The sequence below is a fragment of the Zootoca vivipara genome, chromosome 5 (genome assembly GCF_963506605.1).
Source record: "Zootoca vivipara chromosome 5, rZooViv1.1, whole genome shotgun sequence".
NCBI lineage: Eukaryota > Metazoa > Chordata > Lepidosauria > Squamata > Lacertidae > Zootoca > Zootoca vivipara.
Window position 1 is genome coordinate 55,112,895 of NC_083280.1, and position 19,133 is coordinate 55,132,027.

Consider the following 19,133-nt stretch of genomic DNA (forward strand, 5'->3'; position numbering starts at 1 on the left):
TCGTTTTTAAGTTATTACACAAGTTTAAAGGGTTTAATTGCTTAAGATATTGTTTCTTTATCTGCAAGAACTCACAGCAAATTTTCAGCTTTTTGTTGTATACTCTTTCGGGGGCAAATATGGTGGAAGGAAAGCACTATCTACCGGTACTACAGATTTTGTTGGTACTTCCCTAGGGATTAAGCATATATTGATGGAGGCTGGTGCATGACTTTAACCGTGAGTGGTTCTGCCAGTTTTGGTTACTTGTTCTGTATCCTGCTTGCTCTTCAGACCACACCCGAGGACCCCTTTGTCTCTGCTGATGCCCTTCTCAGTAGGATATCTCATCCACCTTCAGTGTGTGATCAGCTTCAATATCTAGAGCCTGACTTAGCAGAAAAGAACCCCCCAATATTTGCTCAGAAACTTCAGGTTTGTAATGGAAGTCTGTCAGTGTTCCTTCAGTGTTTGTAAATGCCAGCAAAAGGCTGATGGCCCTGTCTGAAAAGGGACGTTCAGCACAAACCTTCTGCAAGCCTACGAGGAGAAGTTGTGCTATGCTAATATTTCTCTTTTGTTGCTATTATTTTAACCGTTCATGTGAGGGATGGGCAAAAAGAAAAAGAAAGTCCACACGAGAAATTTGGTGAAGTGCTGGTGTGGGTGGAATGGCATGCAGGGGTTTGACTCCTACTTTAAAATCATTATCAGGTGTTTGAATGGTGTATACCAAACTTCAGCCCTCCAGATGTTTTGAACTACAATTCCTATCTTCCCTGACCACTGGTCCTGTTAGCTAGGAATCATGGGAGTTGTAGGCCAAAACATCTGGAGGGCTGCAGTTTGGGGATGCCTGATGTAAATCTTTTAGCAATATTTTCTAATGAGTAAATTGGAATGAGTGGTCTTAAGGCAGCCTTCACCAACCTTGTGCTCATCAGATGATTTGGACTACAGCTTCCATCAGCCCTAGTCAGCATGGCCAATGGTCAGGTATGATGTACGTAGTGGTCCAAAATATCTGGAAAGCACCAGGTTGGAGAAGGCTGGTTCAAGATGTATGATTATTTTTATCATTCAGTTCTAGTTTATTTTTCAAGTAACTGAAAGCAGTTGAATTATGAATGGTGGAAGGAGAAAGCAACATATAACTAATGTCAAAGGAGAAATACAAAACAGATTAAAACAAATAATTTTGTTTCATCAAGTAATTTTTAATGTTCCTTTCTTAACCAGAAAGCATTTGTTGGCCCTACTTTGCTAGAAATGCTCGTTCACATACTGCTTATGTTTCAGTCGAACCTTGAGTTAATGTCTATATTGTCCCCAAACGGTGATCGTAACAGACTGATATATGGCATTCATTTTTGCGAATGTGGACATTCATTTATGTCATGTTCTTAATGCATTTTCCCTGTGCATCGCTCACAACCATCCCACTGACAGGAGGAGTTAGAGTTTGCTGCAATGAGGATAGAAGCCCTGAAGCTAGCCAGACAAATTACCCTGGCTTCTTTCAGCTCCTCAGATACAGAGGTATCTGTGACCTGCCTGCAGTTTGTGTGCAACTGATCACAGCTTAAGGAACCCAAATGTGTTTTCTTTTAACAAAAGTTTCTCTGAGTGGTGTTGCGTGATGTTTCTGGCACCTTCGTACGTAGGAGGACATCAAGAAGCATGCTAAGAGTCTTCCTCTAATCCCAAATTCTATCACCTTCACTTGCAGATATGTTTTTAAAATTACTATCATGTGCATTTGGCTACAGATACAACTTTGGCCATCAATCTGCTTTGGTTTTCACAAATTAATGGATTTCTTGGTCAAATTAACTATCATGGTATCACGGCGCAGTTTACAGTTTGGAGGCTTTAATCAAAAATGGTACATTCAATTAAAATACACCTAATGGACCAATATCCCACAATTTGGTGAAAGTCAGCTTTCACATGGAAATCTTGAAAATTGCAGACAAATGCTGTGAATGTCCAGAACTTGGATATATTGATGAATGTTCACAATTAACTTGCACTGTGTGATAGCACTCACTTCTGTGTGTCCAAAAGTGGGAAGATGTGTAGCTCTTTTTTTTAAGCAACCACAAAATTTACCTGGCATTGTTAGCATTCATTTGTGTATGCCACAATTCACCAAATTTTCGGCATTCACTATAGAATTTTATTGTTTGAAAATGTCCTGCAAATGCGACACCTTATTTAAGCATCTGTGTCCAGCAGTGTATTTCTTAAAACAGGTGACACCTCTATTTAAATCCTGATTTTAAAATGTCTATATCTGTGAATGAATAGCATTAGTAATAGCCAGGCACAATATCTGTACCCGAACTGAGCCCTGAGGCTTGGTTTATAGAAGCAGGATTTTTTCCTAAATTACCTATGCAGTGAATTCATAAAACTCCAAGGGCTGGTGCTTAGTTAGTTATAAAGTGCATGGATGAGAATTTTTGCTGTTTGAGGAGTAATTTTAAACATCTTAACCAGTTTTGCTGTTAATTGAATTTACGTGTTTGAGGGCTAAAAGTTCAGCCAAACCACATCTCAAGCTTCTAAGCAACAGGACCGGGGTGGGGGGGATTGGTGTGGGGTGGGGTGGGGAGGAGAATTGACAGTTTCTAAGCAGGGAGAGAAAACCTCCCTACACACAAATCTTCTTTATTCTTTGCGACCTAAAGTGTTTCCTTCCTGATAACGCCTACAGCATGCTGGCTGTTGCCATGTTGGTGTGGGGTTGCTGCTCTGATGCATGTAGTCTCGACTAGAGTGAAACGTTAGCTCTTAAGGAGTGTGTTTGATGTGCACAGCTGCTCTGCAGGGTCCCTTGCGGTGGTGTTAATGCAAAGGTCACAGCTCATGGGGTTTGACTGGAGCTGCACATGGCATTTAGCTGATATTATAAAGGAAACATATATTTTCAAATTTTGAGCATACTGTATGCATGTGCTTTTGGAACTCATTTATGTTTTGTAGCACGCATGCACCACATGTACACAACCGGATGGGGCAGCTGTGGAGCCAATCCCAAGGTTGATTTTAGCCATCTTAAAAACCCTTGCATCATAGCACTATAACTGCACTTTTGCCTGTCATAAGCAAGCTGATTTGCAAATGCAAAGTTTATCCCCCCACCCCATTTTTATGGATTGCTCAGCCTAATTACATAACCTGAAGCTCAGCTGCTGGTTCAGTGGGCACAATGAGTGTAATCCCCTTCTTATTAAAACCAATGACAAATCAGTTTATAGTGCGGCTGGGTCGATTTATTTTGCAGAACACTATGAACAGGGTTTTACATTTTACTTAGGGAAATTTCTATATGTATAAATAAGTGCATGGGAACTGAACCCATATTATTTTAAAAGACTGATAATCCTGCATGTTAAATTCCATTTGAACAAAACTGTAAGTCAGATGTTTTGTGGTTAGAAAAAGGGGAGCAAACTAGATAAGTCAAAAAGCTTGAAAGGACAGTTTGAAGTGAAAGTGGTAAAACCTTCTGATTGTTCTTGAACTCAGAAGACATTGGGAATGTTTAATCTCTTTGGAGGAAAGGTGTAGCAGAGGAACTGATAAATAGTCAATTAGATCATTCAGATAGATACAGTGCTTTTTTCTGGGGGGACGCAGGGGGACGCATACCCCTAAACATTTTGTGAATCTAAGTTTGGCCTCATTGAAGGTCAATATTTCAATATGAGTAGGAAAATGAGAGTACCCCTTAACATCTTTTTTTTAAAAGCACTGGATAGATAGCATCCATCCACCCCGACCCCCCAATATTTTCAAGGTTATGTGCATTGTCAGCACCAAACAAAGTAAAAAGAAAGAGTAGAGTAAGATGATAGAACAAGGAAATATGATGTGGTAAAATCAATATTGTTATCCTTTTTTAATGCTGAAGATCTGATATCTGGTAGCATCTCTTCCAGCTTAATAGCTTTACTGGGCACCTTGCATTTAGACTGGTATCTATGGACTCGGCTAGATTGGCAAAGAAAAAGCAATTTATATGCCTTGTATTTGCAATATAGCATCGTGCCACCAGATGACGCCGTGGAGTCCCATTTTTCTCTACCTGTTTTCCCTGTTTAAATTTACAAGGCATTTAACTGAAACACTTCTTTGATGTGTCTAGAGCCAGCCCGTATGGATCCGTGTAAATTAGCATTGCTGTACGACTGGACTTCTGATTACCTGAATTATGATTGTCTCCCTCCCATAACTGAGGTTCAAAAGTGCTCTTTTAAACTTCATTTTAGTTAATGTGCACTAGTATCGTTTATTTCTGCTGTAAAAGATAGACAGTGGCCTAGTTCACACATCATGCTAAACCAAATATGGCTTAGCATGAATGAGCAAGTGTATGTGCTCCCACGGAGTAAATTGCTGCTTCTCTGCATCTCCCCAGTCATTCTGCTGCTGCACAGGGTTGAGCTAAGCTATGGTTTGGTTTAGAAGGTTCTCACAGACAAACCATGAGCCATAAAACATAAGACCTATATTGGTTATAATAAGCATTCCTTACGGTGCATGGGTTTCTTTTAAACCAGGGCTTCTGGATCAAACCTAACACCTAGCTGTTAAGGAGTACCCATTGTTTAGTCATAGAATCATTCTATGCTAGAATTGTAGAGTTGGAAGGGACCACGAGGGTCATCTAGTCCAACCTCCTGCAATGCAGGAATCCTTTTTGCCCAATGTGGGGCTCTTAACCCATGACCCTGAGATTGAGAGTCTCATGCTCCAGTGATCGAGTTGTTATGTGTGAACACAGCCACTGCTGAGTATTACACTGAACGTTAGAGAGAAAAGTATTTCAAATAATGTTAAAAGTTCAAAACACTTTAATTCATAGTTATGAAATGTGCAGATATTTTCCTGAGTGGATTAGCAAGATACAGTGGTACCTCAATTTACGAAGACAATCCGTTCCACGGCGCTCTTCGTAAGTCGAAGTGTTCGGTTGTCGAAGTGTCCATTCTGCACATGCGCAAAGCGCGATTTGCGGCGAAAAGACTTCTGGGTTTGTCGACTTCGGAAGTCGAAACCTTCGGAAGTCGAATCGTTCGGATGTCGAGGTATGATTGTAATGGGAAAATTGGAGGAGCAGCTAATCAAGTGCATTCATTCTAACTGCAATATATACAATTATTACAAGCATTCAAGAGGTGTTATATCTCTGATTCTGATGGATAATCCAGAAAAAATGATACTGGAAAAGTCCCCATGTTTAATCTGAGTTTGATAGTTTCTTCTGGTGTCATGTTAGGATAGGAAGTGCACTTTTTGGTTAACTTTCCACTTTACGCCACCATTGCCAAGGTCAACTGAAGAAGCGATGGGTGAATCCTCTGGAAGCTACAGTGTTATACAGTAGCTAAGTGCAGATTACTTGTAATAGGATCTACTGGATAACTTTGCAGGAACATTAATCCTCCTTGATAGAGGGTAGAAATTAGACCGAGTTTTCTAGAATATCATAGAGCTGTATGTTTTACTTGTTTCATCTACAATAAATACAACTTCCTGGAAAATCCCTGGACTAATTAATGGCCTGCTTCCTTCAGCAAACACCTTTTAGCCATCAGCTGGTATAGGAACAAAAAGTGACAAGCCTATGCGTTTCTTGCTCTGCTGGGCCTTGTTGCACACTTCCGAAATACATAGGTTTTTTGGATGAGGCATGCTGTGAATCAAAGTTCAAAAAGGCCATTGTTGATATGGTTTGCTCTTTAGATAGACCTGCTCAAATTCCATGAGAGGAATTGTGGTCATACTTAAATTTTTCATTGATACTGAAACTGTAAATTAATAGTTCATAAGGAACTGTAGCTTAAAACATCACATCCCTGCCTTACTAACAAATTCTGAATGCAGCTGTTCTGCCAAGGGCAGGGTTCTTAATGGATCTGGAGTCAATAAGCACGCCAGTGGGCGAAGAAAAAGCAATGTATCGGAAGAAGTGTGCATACACACGAAAGCTCATAAATATGACAAACTTAGTTGGTCTCTAAGGTGCTACTGGAAGAAATTTTTTGTTTCAGTGCTTTATTTGCGTAAGGTCAAAGAAATAACAGCAGGCATGCAGAACACAAATAATGGCTTACCAGACAGGAGTTACACACAATCTCCCCTTCAGCTGTCCGGAGCCCCAGGTAGAACAGCAAGAGAGACCCCGGCCAACAGTCTCACAGCATCAGGTACCTCAGTCTCTGAAGAAGCTCCCTGAGCCACTTCATCCTACAGCTTTTATAGCCAACTTTGATGTAATTGAGTGCACCTGGTTAGTAGGCATCACTCATAGTCAGCCCAAGACACCGGGCGCGGCTAGCGCGAAGCAGCCGAGAGTCTCCCATTCACTACATCTGGGTATCCTGTCAGCACTTAGAACACAGGAGACCCAGTAGATTCCTGATACAGGTGTGTGGAACACAAATTATACTATTAAATCAGCAGACCTTAAACCGGGGATGTTAAAGGGAAAGAGATACGTCACCTGACTTCTCGAAATTACAATGGTCTTCTGCGTTTCCTCTACAGCAGCCTAAGAGAGAATCTTGTTATATAGCAAAGGCATTCGAAGGACCTTTGATTAAGGACCAAACTAGATGTGATGCTAAATGTGTCTTTGACTTAACATGCAGGTCTGTAAACATGTGAGGAGGAGGCAGATAATCACAGCGTTGGCACCAGTGGGAGTCTTCTTCCCAGGGCATATTGCAGCTTCAGAGGAAGGTCTTGTGCCAGCACTAAAGCAGAGAAGGAAGGGATTAAGTCTCCCCTCCAGGCCTTCTGATATCCTGATAATTATCAGCGTCCATCCAGCTGATGGTATTTGCATTTTTAAAAACCTTGGCTGTTAAATGCAAACATGTTTTTAGCATCCTGTGGAGTTTGGGCCTTCAGGGTATTGCACAATAGTGGTCATTTTGCAGAGTGAAGGAAATGAACTAAAATTGCTGTATCTTATTTATCTAGTTCTAAGTAGCCTTGCTGGGTTTGGTCATCTGCCTCTCTTATTTTGTATAAACGCTCTCAGTGTTTGTACAAGAAAAGTGGCCAGTGGAAAAGAAATCAGGTTTGCTTCTCAAAAAACAAAAGTAAGAGTTCTGAATTCCTTTATCCTATGCAAAGAAATAGTTGAGCCAGCCTCCCAGTATCTTCGTGTACACAATAGTTCTTGTTGCTTATAGTTTCCCAGTTAAACTTACCTTGCCTGACTCTAGATTCATCTTGGTTTGCTTACGTGCTTAATGATCATCCATAAATATTGTGAATTAGTTGTGTACAGCAGAGTTACCTAATAAGTATTGTGATCACATTCTCTTTTCATCTGGTCTACAAATATGATTCCCATCTGTAGAACCTTCCTTAAGTTACTGCTCTCTAGTGGTGCTAGTGATAATAAGATTAATACTGAAATGAAAAACTGTGAACCATAAGTAGTTTCTTTATATCAGGGGTGTATAAAACCTGTGGGCTGGAGTCCAACTATATTTGGATCTTCATTAAATAAATAAGTGAAGCTACTGGGATAGTCTCCTAGCTCTATGCTATTTTTATGGAAATTCGCCAAAATCTACCCTTCAGACATGGGTTGCCATACGTTCTCTGACATAGCCTGGTAATCAGCATTGTATCCCTAGACTATCTTAGCCAATAGCTTTTGATGGCCTTATCACTGTTTTGCTTTTATGACATTGCATGCATACATCTTTTAGCAAAACCTGACTGCTTCCAGGCAAACATGCCTGCATGTATGACAATCCTGCTGCTATTTTCATCTGCAGAAGCTGGAATTTTTTTTTTATAAAAAAAGATGTTGAGGAGTTGGGCAGACCAACGGGGGAAATCCTAGTGGCCTCTCTGCTTCTGACCCTAGCCTATCTCCACATGCAGAAGCTTTCACTTTAGTTTTCATGTGCATTTGTTCTTCTATTGCCTTGGCTTTTTAAATCAGCACTGTTGGTGTAGTGCATGGTTCATCAGGTGCCAGTCTTGGGTGTGGCATGGGGTGATAACAATCTTAAAGGAGTGATAACAATCTTAGGAGAGAAGTAGTGAATTTCAGCAGAATGTGACTCTAGCACTTGGATGAGCAGGTAGGCAAAAACCCCAGGACACGGAGTTCTCCAACTGACCCCGGTGCAGAAAGACGGTGTGGTGCTCATGTTTAGGCACTCATGAACTTTTAAACCCGATTGTGCTTCATCTAGAAAGATCAGGATTTCCAGTAGCATCTGCTATGTTCAATAATTACTCCAGAGCCATTAAATTATTACCAGGGCTTTGACAAGTAAAAGGCATAAAAAAATATAAGTACAGAAAATACAATGAATGGAATAGCACAGTGAGCTGTATTCAACAAACTCTTACTCTCTGAAAGTAATGGACCTACATTAGTCCCTGACATTAATTTCAATGGGTCTACTTCCATTGTAAAATATCAGTGACTACACCTTTATAGATATACTTTCTGTTTTTCAGTTCCATTCCAATCTGTATAGCGCCATCTAAGCTATATACAGATGAGCATTTTCCATTCATCATAACCTCACATTTCCTCGTTGTCCATCCCCCCTCCACCCCCGAAAATGGATATCTGAAATACTAGTGGAACATATGGTTAATGATCAATGCTATTCCTCTTTTTTAATGAACAGAGAGACCCTGCCATCTCAGCTGATGTGTCCATCTCTAAAAGTGCACTGTACTCTCGGATAAGCAGCTCGGAGGGAGAGAATACCTCCAGTTTGCTTTACCAGCAGCAAGACTTGGATTCTGCCTTGAGAGTTGCCAGGGAGGAGGTAACCCATCATCTTAAATGATAAAATTCTGTGGTGTTGTTTCTTTTTTAAAAATGAGTAGGCTTTCCTAAGTGCAGCTGTTCTGAGGTTTATCTGTGCGCAAAAATAAGGACTATGTTAGGATGCTGAAGCAATGGGCTAGAACAGTTGTAGTGCCAGCGGCTTCCTAACCATGATTAAGAGTGGAATATGTCAATGAATAATTCCACTTAGGCGTAAGTTGTCTCTCAACACCCTTAGCTCCAGTTCAGCATGATGTCCCATGGTTAACTCTAACACTGGAGTGCTCCTAATCACCATTTTAAACCTCAACCATGGCTATGACACAGCTTCTCTGCACTGCCCCTCAATTGTACACCTTTTCCTGCTCTGCATAATAGAAAGCTGGCCCCATCAAATTCTGGAGGATGATTTTTTGTTTGTGGGGAAAAACTTAACACAGTTGAGGAATGAGTTCTGACCGTGAAAAGTGCGGCTTATATTCACGACCTTATTGTGTGCGGCAAGGAGCACGGGGCAAACAGTGCCAGGAGCACAGCAAAGTGGCATGCCCCCCCTGCATGTAGTCCCGCATCCTTTTCCCCAAGGTCAGGAATGGAGAGCGAGAAAGGGGAAAGGCCGCCGGCAACGCAGTGTGACTCCCCCACCCCCAGGAGCAGCGAGGAATGGAGCAGCTTATATTTTTTTCCCTCCCTGCCCCCTCCAATTTTAAAGGTGTGGCTTATATTTTTGCCAATATGGTATTTCTGCTTAGCCATAACAGTAAAAGCAGGAAAGGCCTAAACATTTTTATTTGAAAATCTTCCTATTCTCTTAATGACGTTACATGACAAGATGCTTTGTGCCTTTAAGATGATTTAACAGGCTTCTTTCTCCTCTTGTAACAGATCATAGCTAAGGAAAGAGAGGTGTCAGAATGGAAAGACAAATACGAAGAGAGCAGGAGGGAAGTCATGGAAATGCGGTGTGTTTTTATTCTTTTTATGCCTGTGCTTTCAGAAGACTTGCTGCTACAACATACAAAGGCATCCATACATAAAATAGCATTTGTACATTTCTGCTATTTGCTATTCAAAATTGTTTGTGATTTATTTATTTTTTGCATCAGATCATTAGTAACATTGAGACAACGAACAAAATGCCTATAATACCGCTTAATCCTATCTATTAGTCTTGTACTGTTTTCTTCTTCATTTATTTACAGTGGAACCTTGGGTTGCGGATGATGTGATTTGGCACTTCTGTGTATGCGCGAAGCACAATTTGGTGCTTCTGTGCATGCGCAAGCAGCGAAACCCAGAAATAACCCTTTGCGGTACTTCCGGGTTTCCCGCGTTACGCAACCTGAAAACGCGTAACCCGAAGCGTCTGTAACCCAAGGTATCACTTTGTTTGTTTGTTTGTTTATGTGTGTCTTTATTAAATTTATATACCACCCTTCTTTCCATAGATCCCAGGGTGGTTCACCAAATAAAGATACAATGTAAAAACAGAAAATGCACAATAAAAACAAGAACCAAAAAACACAAACCAGAAAAACACATTTTCCAAGGGATTCTTAAGAACGTTTGCAGTTAGCTGTTAGAATCTCCTGCAGATATGCCAGCAATATTCGCATTCACAGAGTATGCCTAAAATGTGTTTGACTTCCCAACAGCATCAGGTTATTAATTTTTTTTTACAAGGCAGTACAGATTGACATGCAAACTACCTTGAATATTCACTTGGCAAACTATGACTCATCACTCAAACATAACAGACTAAGGCTAGTCACATTTGATTAGCCAGATTTCACTCTGGAAAGGCAAGGATCAGCTTCCTTAATCTGCTTATTCCAACTAGCCTCTTTTTGAGAACAAATCCAAAATAGGATGCAAGGGTGTGCTTTTAAAATGAGGATGCAATAGGATGCGAGTGTGTTTTTAAAATGAGGACAAACCTTTCAAATTGTCATTTTGCTTGACAGCTTTATGACTTTTTCATAAAATCATAGCATTATGGATTTGTCATGGCTTCATAGATTATTTTTGCATTCCCCCCCCAAAAAAAACACGAGAATGCAAATCCTTGTTATTTTTAATATATAAGATTTGGTATCATATGAGGCAAGCCACTGTTCTTACTGCCCCTCCCCCCTCTGCAAATACGCACTTTCTGGCAAACAGAACTGTATTCTGCATGTTAAGAATTCACCAGTTAGGCATATGGAGCAAAAAGGAACAAACTGCCTTCTGTTAAAGCCATTGACAAAACCTTTGTTGATTTTTAATACAGTTGAATCAATCCCCAAAAGTGTTGTAGAATTATGAAGTCTTTGGTGCATCCTCACTGCAGATTGTATACATGGCTTGCTTCCGAAGTCTTGTTGTGGTTTAGGCACTTGGTGTTCCAGAGGAGTGGTAGATATGACTTTGCTCCAAAGTGATGATGCTTACAAAATTATAACAAACAAAAAAAAGAACCAGCAGATTGCTTCCAAATTTTGGCAAGTTCAAAAAATTCCATATTGCGGGCCTGTCAAGCTTGCAGTCAGCGGTAGTTTGATAAAGGCCTTCATTTGTGTATGGCCCATCTGGACCAGGGAAGCAAGGAATCGATCGATCAATCGATCAATCAATCAATCAAGTATTTATTACAATCTATCAACCAATAAGCAAAGTAAAAAATCAAATCCTCAGTAGAACCAATTATTAACAATGGTAAACTGGGAACGAACGAACATGGCATGTCTAAAAGTTATGACGTTCAGATATCTTGCCACCTGTTCGGTAATAGATTTAATAGTTCCTTTGAGTAAGATACTCAAAAGGGTCTCTTAAGGACTGACAAGGAAGCCTACTCATAAGAAGGTAACTTATGTGTTCTCTAACCCCTTGATCAAGTCTACAGCAAAAGAGGGAATGTATCTAGCACAACCTTCACTGACTCTCCCAGATACCAGCTGGAAGAAATGGAAATTGTAGTCCAAAACATCCAGAGGGCACCAAGTTGAAGGCTCATTTAATACTAGACAGGCTACAATAAATGTCACTGCATGTCTTCATGAGGACATGAGTTTAATGTCCCCACCCTGTGGACTGTGCTGTGTATTGATTAAGCTTTGGTTGAATGTTGCCCTGTTGTTACTCAACTACATTTATCTTATTAAGTATGTTGAAGCTATTTAGTAAGGCTTTTCCTTAAGAGATGCCATTGCAAAAATTAATTTCTGTGCATGTATGTTCATTATCTTTCATTATCTTTTCTTCTTTTTCTATAGGAAAATTGTTTCAGAGTATGAGAAGACGATTGCCCAAATGATAGGTAGGTGGCGGCGTCATGAAAGATGAACTTCTCTGTCCTCATTCTGATAAGAAAATATAGAGAATATAGAATATAGAATTTCCAATATTTATTTAAAGTTGGGTTCCTTTAGCCTTAAAAATAAGCAATAATTGTGAAGGTATCTTAGGGGGCCAGAAGCTACTAATTAGTCTCACATTCTCCTGAAACAGAGATCTGAAACATAGCTGGTCACATCACTTTGATTTTGTACACAACAGCCTAGGCATCTTGGATAGAATCCATTGCTCCATTTTCAGTCCTTTCATTATTCAATATAACTCTTATCAGAATGGCAAAGCTCTCTGCTTAATTACTCCTGCCAAAAGGTGGTGTCTTTACTGTACTTCTCCATGGGTAATCTGTAACAGGGCTAGCCAACATGGTGGCCTTTGAATGTTTTTCAACTACAACTCCCATCATCCCTGATCACTGACCAAGGGGACTGAGACTGATGGGAGTTGTAGTCCAGCAATATCAGGAGAGCACCACATGGGCCATGCTGATCCATGAAATTATTCAAACAAGAACAAATGATTAGATATTGAAATTTTTAGCAACTGGCAATCTGATCCTAAGTACCCCAGGCACTATTTCAGGCACAATATAAGTAGTTTTGTGTGCACAACAGAATCCATGGCTCTTTTTCCTAAAGGTGCCACTTCATTCTGAGAGTCTCAGAAGTAGTCTATGATGCAGTGCACAAAGCTGATTCTATGAAAGTGGGCCAGGAGCCCCACTTCACACGTGCAGCCATTTGGTCCTGCCTAAAGGAGGTCTTGGCGATTGTTACCAGATTGTCATCTGAAAGCTGGTTTCATTTATTAGAATGTTCCCAAGGAAATCTGGGCAGATGCCATAGTTATGTGCGGTACTTCAAATGTGATCTGAGCCAATTTGTTAATGGCAGTTGACCCAACATGGGATTGCAATCAATCACATTACAAGATTGTAGATAAGGATTAAATAAAAAATAAAAAAATCCAAATGCAGCAGTAAGAAGCCAGATGTCTAGTTAACAAACTTCACTCTGCAAAAGAATAAAAGAATAAAAATTGGGAAAGTCCCTTTCTATCTGATTGCATGCCAGTATTTTATCTTCAAATACCTACATAAATATTTTACAAATAAATGTTCATAAAATTTTAGATCTGAAAATGTTGCAACACTCCTGGACATCATTGATATTTTTTTTTGGAAACTCTGTTCCAAACCAGCTTGGCAATTAGTCACAAGTTCATTAACTCTGTGGTTCATACTTGCCTGGTGGCACACATTTGTCAATCATTAGCTTGAAATGCAGTAGACTTTTTATAATATTGAATCTGGTAACACCTTTAAGACAGACAAATGTCATTAGTGGAGCATAAGCTACAGTTTAAAAATTCTTATGACTTATAAGGTAGTTTGTCTTCAAAATGCTGCTGGGCTTAGATCAGGCATCCCCAAACTTCGGCCCTCCAGATGTTTTGGACTACAGTTCCCATCATCCCTGACCACTGGTCCTGTTAGCTAGGGATCATGGGAGTTGTAGGCCAAAACATCTGGAGGGCCACAGTTTGGGGATGCCTGGCTTAGACTATCAGCAGCTTGGAAGTATTATTTAAGTCCCTAAAAAACAAAACTTTCTTCATTTGGAATGGCAGACTAAAGCCACAGAAAGGAACATTACAGTACTTTGAAGGGTTTATAATATGTACATTGTTTTTAGAAGCTATATAATTCTGGTCTTCCTTCCTTCCTTCCTTTCTTTACCACAACCCTGATAAACCCAAGTAACATATTTGCAATTAAAAAAAATAAATAAATTGCAAAGCTTCCCGGTGAGTACAGTGCTAATATGAATCTTGTAGATTCATGGGATCATACTAACATTGCAATGGAGCAACCACTCATCTACTTCCAGGTTTAAACAAAACAGACTAGCACAGCACAATCTACTAAGGAGTACTAAGTTTGTTTTTTGTAGTAGAGCCCAGCTAGAGTACAGAGTACATTTCTGGAATATAGTACCATATGTGCACATACAGTTCAGTTACAAATTTGTAATGGGTATGTTCAATATACCCATGAAAATGTATGTTTATAGGTTTAAAATATGATATTCCTACCTGTTCAGGTTAATTTGTGTCTGTCTGTCCTTCATAATACTTCCTGGCCTGTTTCTTCTATTGTCCTCCATCAGCGACATTCAGCATCAGCATTATACATTTATTGTTAGCAGTTATGTATGCATCTGTATTTGCTTGTGAAGCATGGTAGTTCCTCATAACATCCTAAAAATTGCCCAAAGTTGCTCATCACTAGCATTTTGCTTTTTAGCTCTGTAGGCTAACTTTCTCCCGATTAAAGAGATAGATAGAAGCATACCTTGATAGTTTCTGCTGTATTTATTCCATTTTTGCATCTCCCGGTCTATTCCTTTCACAGAATTGAGTCTCTAGAACAGTTTCCTGATGCCGAACACCACACTCAAAAGGCATCATTTATTTCGTCTGTTACACTTGTACCATCCTCTTCTTCTGAAGAACTTAGACTGGCTAGGTATAATTCCTGGAGTGCCTTCCTTATAAGCAGTGCTCAAAGCCAAACCCACTTAACTGTAGCGCTTGAATTTGATCATATGGCTTCATATGATCTTTTGTGTCATCTTTGGTGCTGTGAATACTGGAACACTTTGCTGCAGATATCACTTTGTAGTCAGGACTCTTGTTCCCTTTCTTCCTTTTAATGCAAGAGCTTTGAATCTTGTGTTTTTGTTGTGGTTAGCTTTTCAGAAAAGATATACAATTTCATCACCAGAGCAACCTAATCTGAACTAAGGCCTGCTCTCTCTCTGTTTTCCCACTCAAGTTAAGATGAAATTACTACAGACTGAATTTACAGTGCATATTTATTAAGAACTAATTCCCACTCAGCTCGGTGGCACATACTCCCAGGGAAACATGCATAGGGTTGTATCCATAGGGATCCATGTGCTTTAGTGAAGATGCAAACTTGGGATGAAACCTTTGGGATAGTCACCCAAAGTGGACTTCGCTGCCATTTTTTATTGTAGACAAGTAAAATTCATAAGCTTCATTGGCTGACTGTCACATGGCAGAAGTGAGTGCGTGTCCCCTCTTCCATACACTTTAAATTACATTATTTCTGTGCAAATGTCCTAAGATACATTTTCCCCTACCCTTGGACGCTATGGAATAATCACATAAATTAAACATGCTCCTATAAATGGCTCTTTGTGAAGAACATACCGTACTTTTCCATGTATAAGGCGAGGGGTTTTTATTTTTAAAAAATGTTTGCGCGGGTGATTGGTGGCTGCGGCAAGGCTTGCTGGCAATTGGCTGCTGCTGCAGCAATTGGGCGGGCGTTTTGCAGCTGCTGGTGGCGAGCGGGCAGACGATTAGTGGCTTTGGCTAGGCGTGCAATTGTCAATACCCTCCAAAAAAGTTCTACAACTCTGGTCAATCCCCTCCAAATAAAGCTCAACAACTCTGGGCAATCCCCCCCATTTCTTTAATTTGGAGTCCCAAAAAATAGGGGTCATTTTATGCATAGGGGTGTGTTATACACAGGAAAATACGGTGAATTATCCATTTCTTTAGGTGTGTGATGGAGCAGAGAGGCATGTGCTTGGAAAGGTTCCTGAGAGTCTGAGTAGATGGTAATTCCTAGAAGAAATATTGGAGGGAGGGGAAAACCTTCTACAAACCAGTGCTAATATTGCTTCTAATACTGTGCACTGTGCATTGCATCCTCCTTACTAGTCCCCTAGGTGGAACTAATGTAGGCCAAGGACAGGATAAGCCAGCTCATGGAGATCAAACATGCTTTGGCACATACTCATTATGACTTTGATCTTCACATGTTCCACAGTGGCTTCAAGACTCAATGTCCATGATGCCAAACTGTACTTACATTAGTTTTTTTTTTTTTAAGTTAGGGTGGCTTAAAAATTCCTATGGCAGGATGGGTGGGAAACATGTGGCCCTCTGGGTGTTGTTGGACTCCAACTCCCATCAACCCCAGTGGTCAGGGATGATGGGAATTGTTGTTTAGCAACACCCGAAGGACCAAAGGTATCCCCCATTCCTAATTTATATCATAACAGCAAGATTTAACATTCCAGTTGGGGGACGGGAATTTTCCTTACTTGGTGGCTTGCTTCTAAGCTGCATCGCATGTGTCTCGTATCACTTGGCAAGATCACCCGGCATGTATGTAAAAATACATTGATTGTGCAGTATACAGATGATGTAGTTACACACATTAGTATTCTGCAGAAAAAAACAAGAAAAAAACAGCTCATCAGAATGGTTTCCACTTATAGCTTGAAGAGACCCTTCTGAGCTCTTTATAAATCTGCAGCTGTGACTGTATTTTGCTAATCCCTTTCGATATAATACTAAATTGGGTCAAGTAGTCCTGAGAAAGCTCTAAAGAAGTGTCTTAACTAATGGAGAACACACTACTGCAACTCTCACCAGAAATGTAGATGAAAATATATCTGCAGGCTTCTAAAGTTATGAATAGGAGCTGTGAGGCAGGAGCTTATATCCTCAGTATCCTTTGGCATGTACCTTTCAGATCTTGTCTGTCTTCATATAATCTCCTTTGTTAGATCCCTTCGATGTGCCTCTGCTTCAGCCCCTATTGCATATTCATCTGCATTCCAAAATTAATTTTTGTGTTGCATTGTTTTTTTGTGTTTGCAACATTGTGGGCTCCATGCATTCTACAGGCCAAGTACAGGCTGGCAGGAGTTTGCAAAATGAAACATCATCAATTCTGAAAGCTAACAGTTCACCCACAAATTATGCAAGTTCTTTTTGGAACGACCCCTTGCACCAAACGTTTTGCCAGTATCAATTCCATATATAGCCCTCCCCATTTCTTATGCTTTCATGTTTACAGACCGCCCCCCCCCCCCGGCTCCCTTGTTGAACCATTCATTCACATGTTGGCTTCTCATTGCTACAATTGACAATTGAAACTACGTTCATTCATTCAAGATTATTATGGTATTTACCTCTTCAACATTGAAATAAGGGGATATTGCCCTCTTTGCGTTACTGATTGTTGCATTTAAGTTTTTCCTGCTTTCTTGATTAAATTCCCTGATTTTTCTATTTTGCTTCCATTTTTGTTGCTTCTTGTTCTTTGCTTGCAATTCCAAAACAAAGGCAAGCCTGGTAAGTAATGCTTTCACCAACTTTGGCACCTGCATATTGGCATTTCTTTCCCCCCCTTTTCTTTCTTTTTCTGTGTATTTGCCGTATCTGCTTAGAAATACCAGACAATGATAGCCAACATCCTTTGAAAGGATTGGCAGATTTCTGGTAGCAGGCTTCATTGTCACCTTTAACCTCCAAAACAGGGTATAATGACAAATAATATGTCATTACCAGCAGACTGGGTTTCAGAGTTTTCAGCATGTGTACAGTGGCAACGGTACATAAAATTATATACAGAAACTGTTTCTTCCACCCATGACCAATTTCATATACTGTAACCTCCTTTAACACACATGTTTCTCTTCTTCAGATTCTAGCCAACCGGCATATCCATCAGTGAGATGTACAAGTTTTGGTTGTAGGGGCAACAAATTCCTTTCATTGTAGTTAGTGCTGGTGTCCGAGTTCCCACTTTGGATGTCTCCCCAGAAGTGTAGGAAAAGAGTGTGCAAATCTCCACATTAGCATGACATCCAAAGTTCCTCATTCAAAGATACAGGATGTATATCACATTTTTGGCCATTATACTCATAGAGGGTTTTACTTACCACTTTTTCCACAGATACATTTGTGTTCAAAAGCATTTGTAGAAAATAAACAGCCTTAAGTACAATCATATAGTGGCCATGGTAAAAAAAAATGCTATATAACACTAAGAAGTCAACAGTTAATAGTAACAGTCCCTTCATGAAGACTTCTAGGGCAAGAGGGTGGGGTGTAGCAGGTAGAAGCAACTGACCCTTTAAAGCCATCAGAGAGACTTTTTTTCTCCTCATGCCAAAGTGGGGTCTGTGCATCCTCTTTCTAACACACACAAACACACACACATGCATTGTTCTAACTATATCTACCTATAACACTAGAAAAATAGAGATTTGGGGGGGGGGAACAAAACAAAACAAAAAACCAAGAGAAATGGTTGAGGATATAAAGACTGCAATAAATTTACACTACCACTGGATTTAGTAAATAGGTTTCAGGAATGGATTTTCCAGCAATCTTTACCTTTGCATGGGTAGGATGAGCCCTGGTCATATGTCTTCCTATCCTGAAAACCAAAACACAGGCTAGAATTCTCATTGTAGCATGCAGGTGAGCACTTCAGGACTCACCTTCCGGTGACAGTTCCCCACAGAAATCTGGGGTGGGGTGGGGGGCGGCTTATGAAGTGGCATCCCTAAAGGCACAAAGAGCAGCTGCTTTTGAAGACTGGTTCAGGTTGAACATTATGGGTGCTGTGCTGGTTTTTAAGTAAATGAATGAGCACATTTTCACAAACAATGGTGTTTTTAGAATAGGTTCTCAAACATTCCTGCCTGACTCCAGCCACTTGGCCTGGAAATAGAACTCTTCTAGCCTATTTTGCCGTTTGTCTCTTACATCCCACTCAGACCTCCTTTGAGACTAGCTGGTCCTGAGAATCCTGTTTCCTCCAATAATCTGTTGCTGGGATGTTTACCAAAGATTTCCACTCAAAAATAATTGGGGGGAAATACAGTTTTCTCTTTTTCATTTGGTTGATGGCATGGTGTTGGCTGCCAACTGGCCTGAGACTTTCAAAAGCACGAAATATGCTATGAAATAAGGATAAGTGATTTAAATCAATAGTACATTCAGTTTGGCCATTCAGATTAGTTCAATACGACTACTGAAAAGTCTCTGGTGCATGGCATTATGGGAAGTGACTCCATGCTAACAGCTCAGTTACTTCTCTACTACATGTGGAAAGTTAAGCAACAATTAATCCACCACTCCAAATGTAAAATCTAGG

At 40.2% G+C, this 19,133-nt stretch overlaps 1 protein-coding gene across 15 annotated transcripts in view; it reads left to right on the plus strand.

Moving 5' to 3' along the window:
* The window catches only part of TACC2 (transforming acidic coiled-coil containing protein 2), a 160,855-nt gene that overhangs the window by 136,198 nt on the left and 5,524 nt on the right, over positions 1-19,133 (plus strand). For 13 of the 15 annotated variants that reach the window (XM_060274797.1, XM_035137488.2, XM_035137491.2 and 10 more), the window contains 5 exons: positions 274-414; positions 1,429-1,518; positions 8,661-8,804; positions 9,692-9,768; positions 12,064-12,107. In XM_060274797.1, coding sequence (XP_060130780.1) covers positions 274-414; positions 1,429-1,518; positions 8,661-8,804; positions 9,692-9,768; positions 12,064-12,107 — 496 coding nt within the window. The remainder of the gene's footprint in view (positions 1-273; positions 415-1,428; positions 1,519-8,660; positions 8,805-9,691; positions 9,769-12,063; positions 12,108-19,133) is intronic. The other 2 variants (XM_035137492.2, XM_035137496.2) reach the window with 2 other exon arrangements.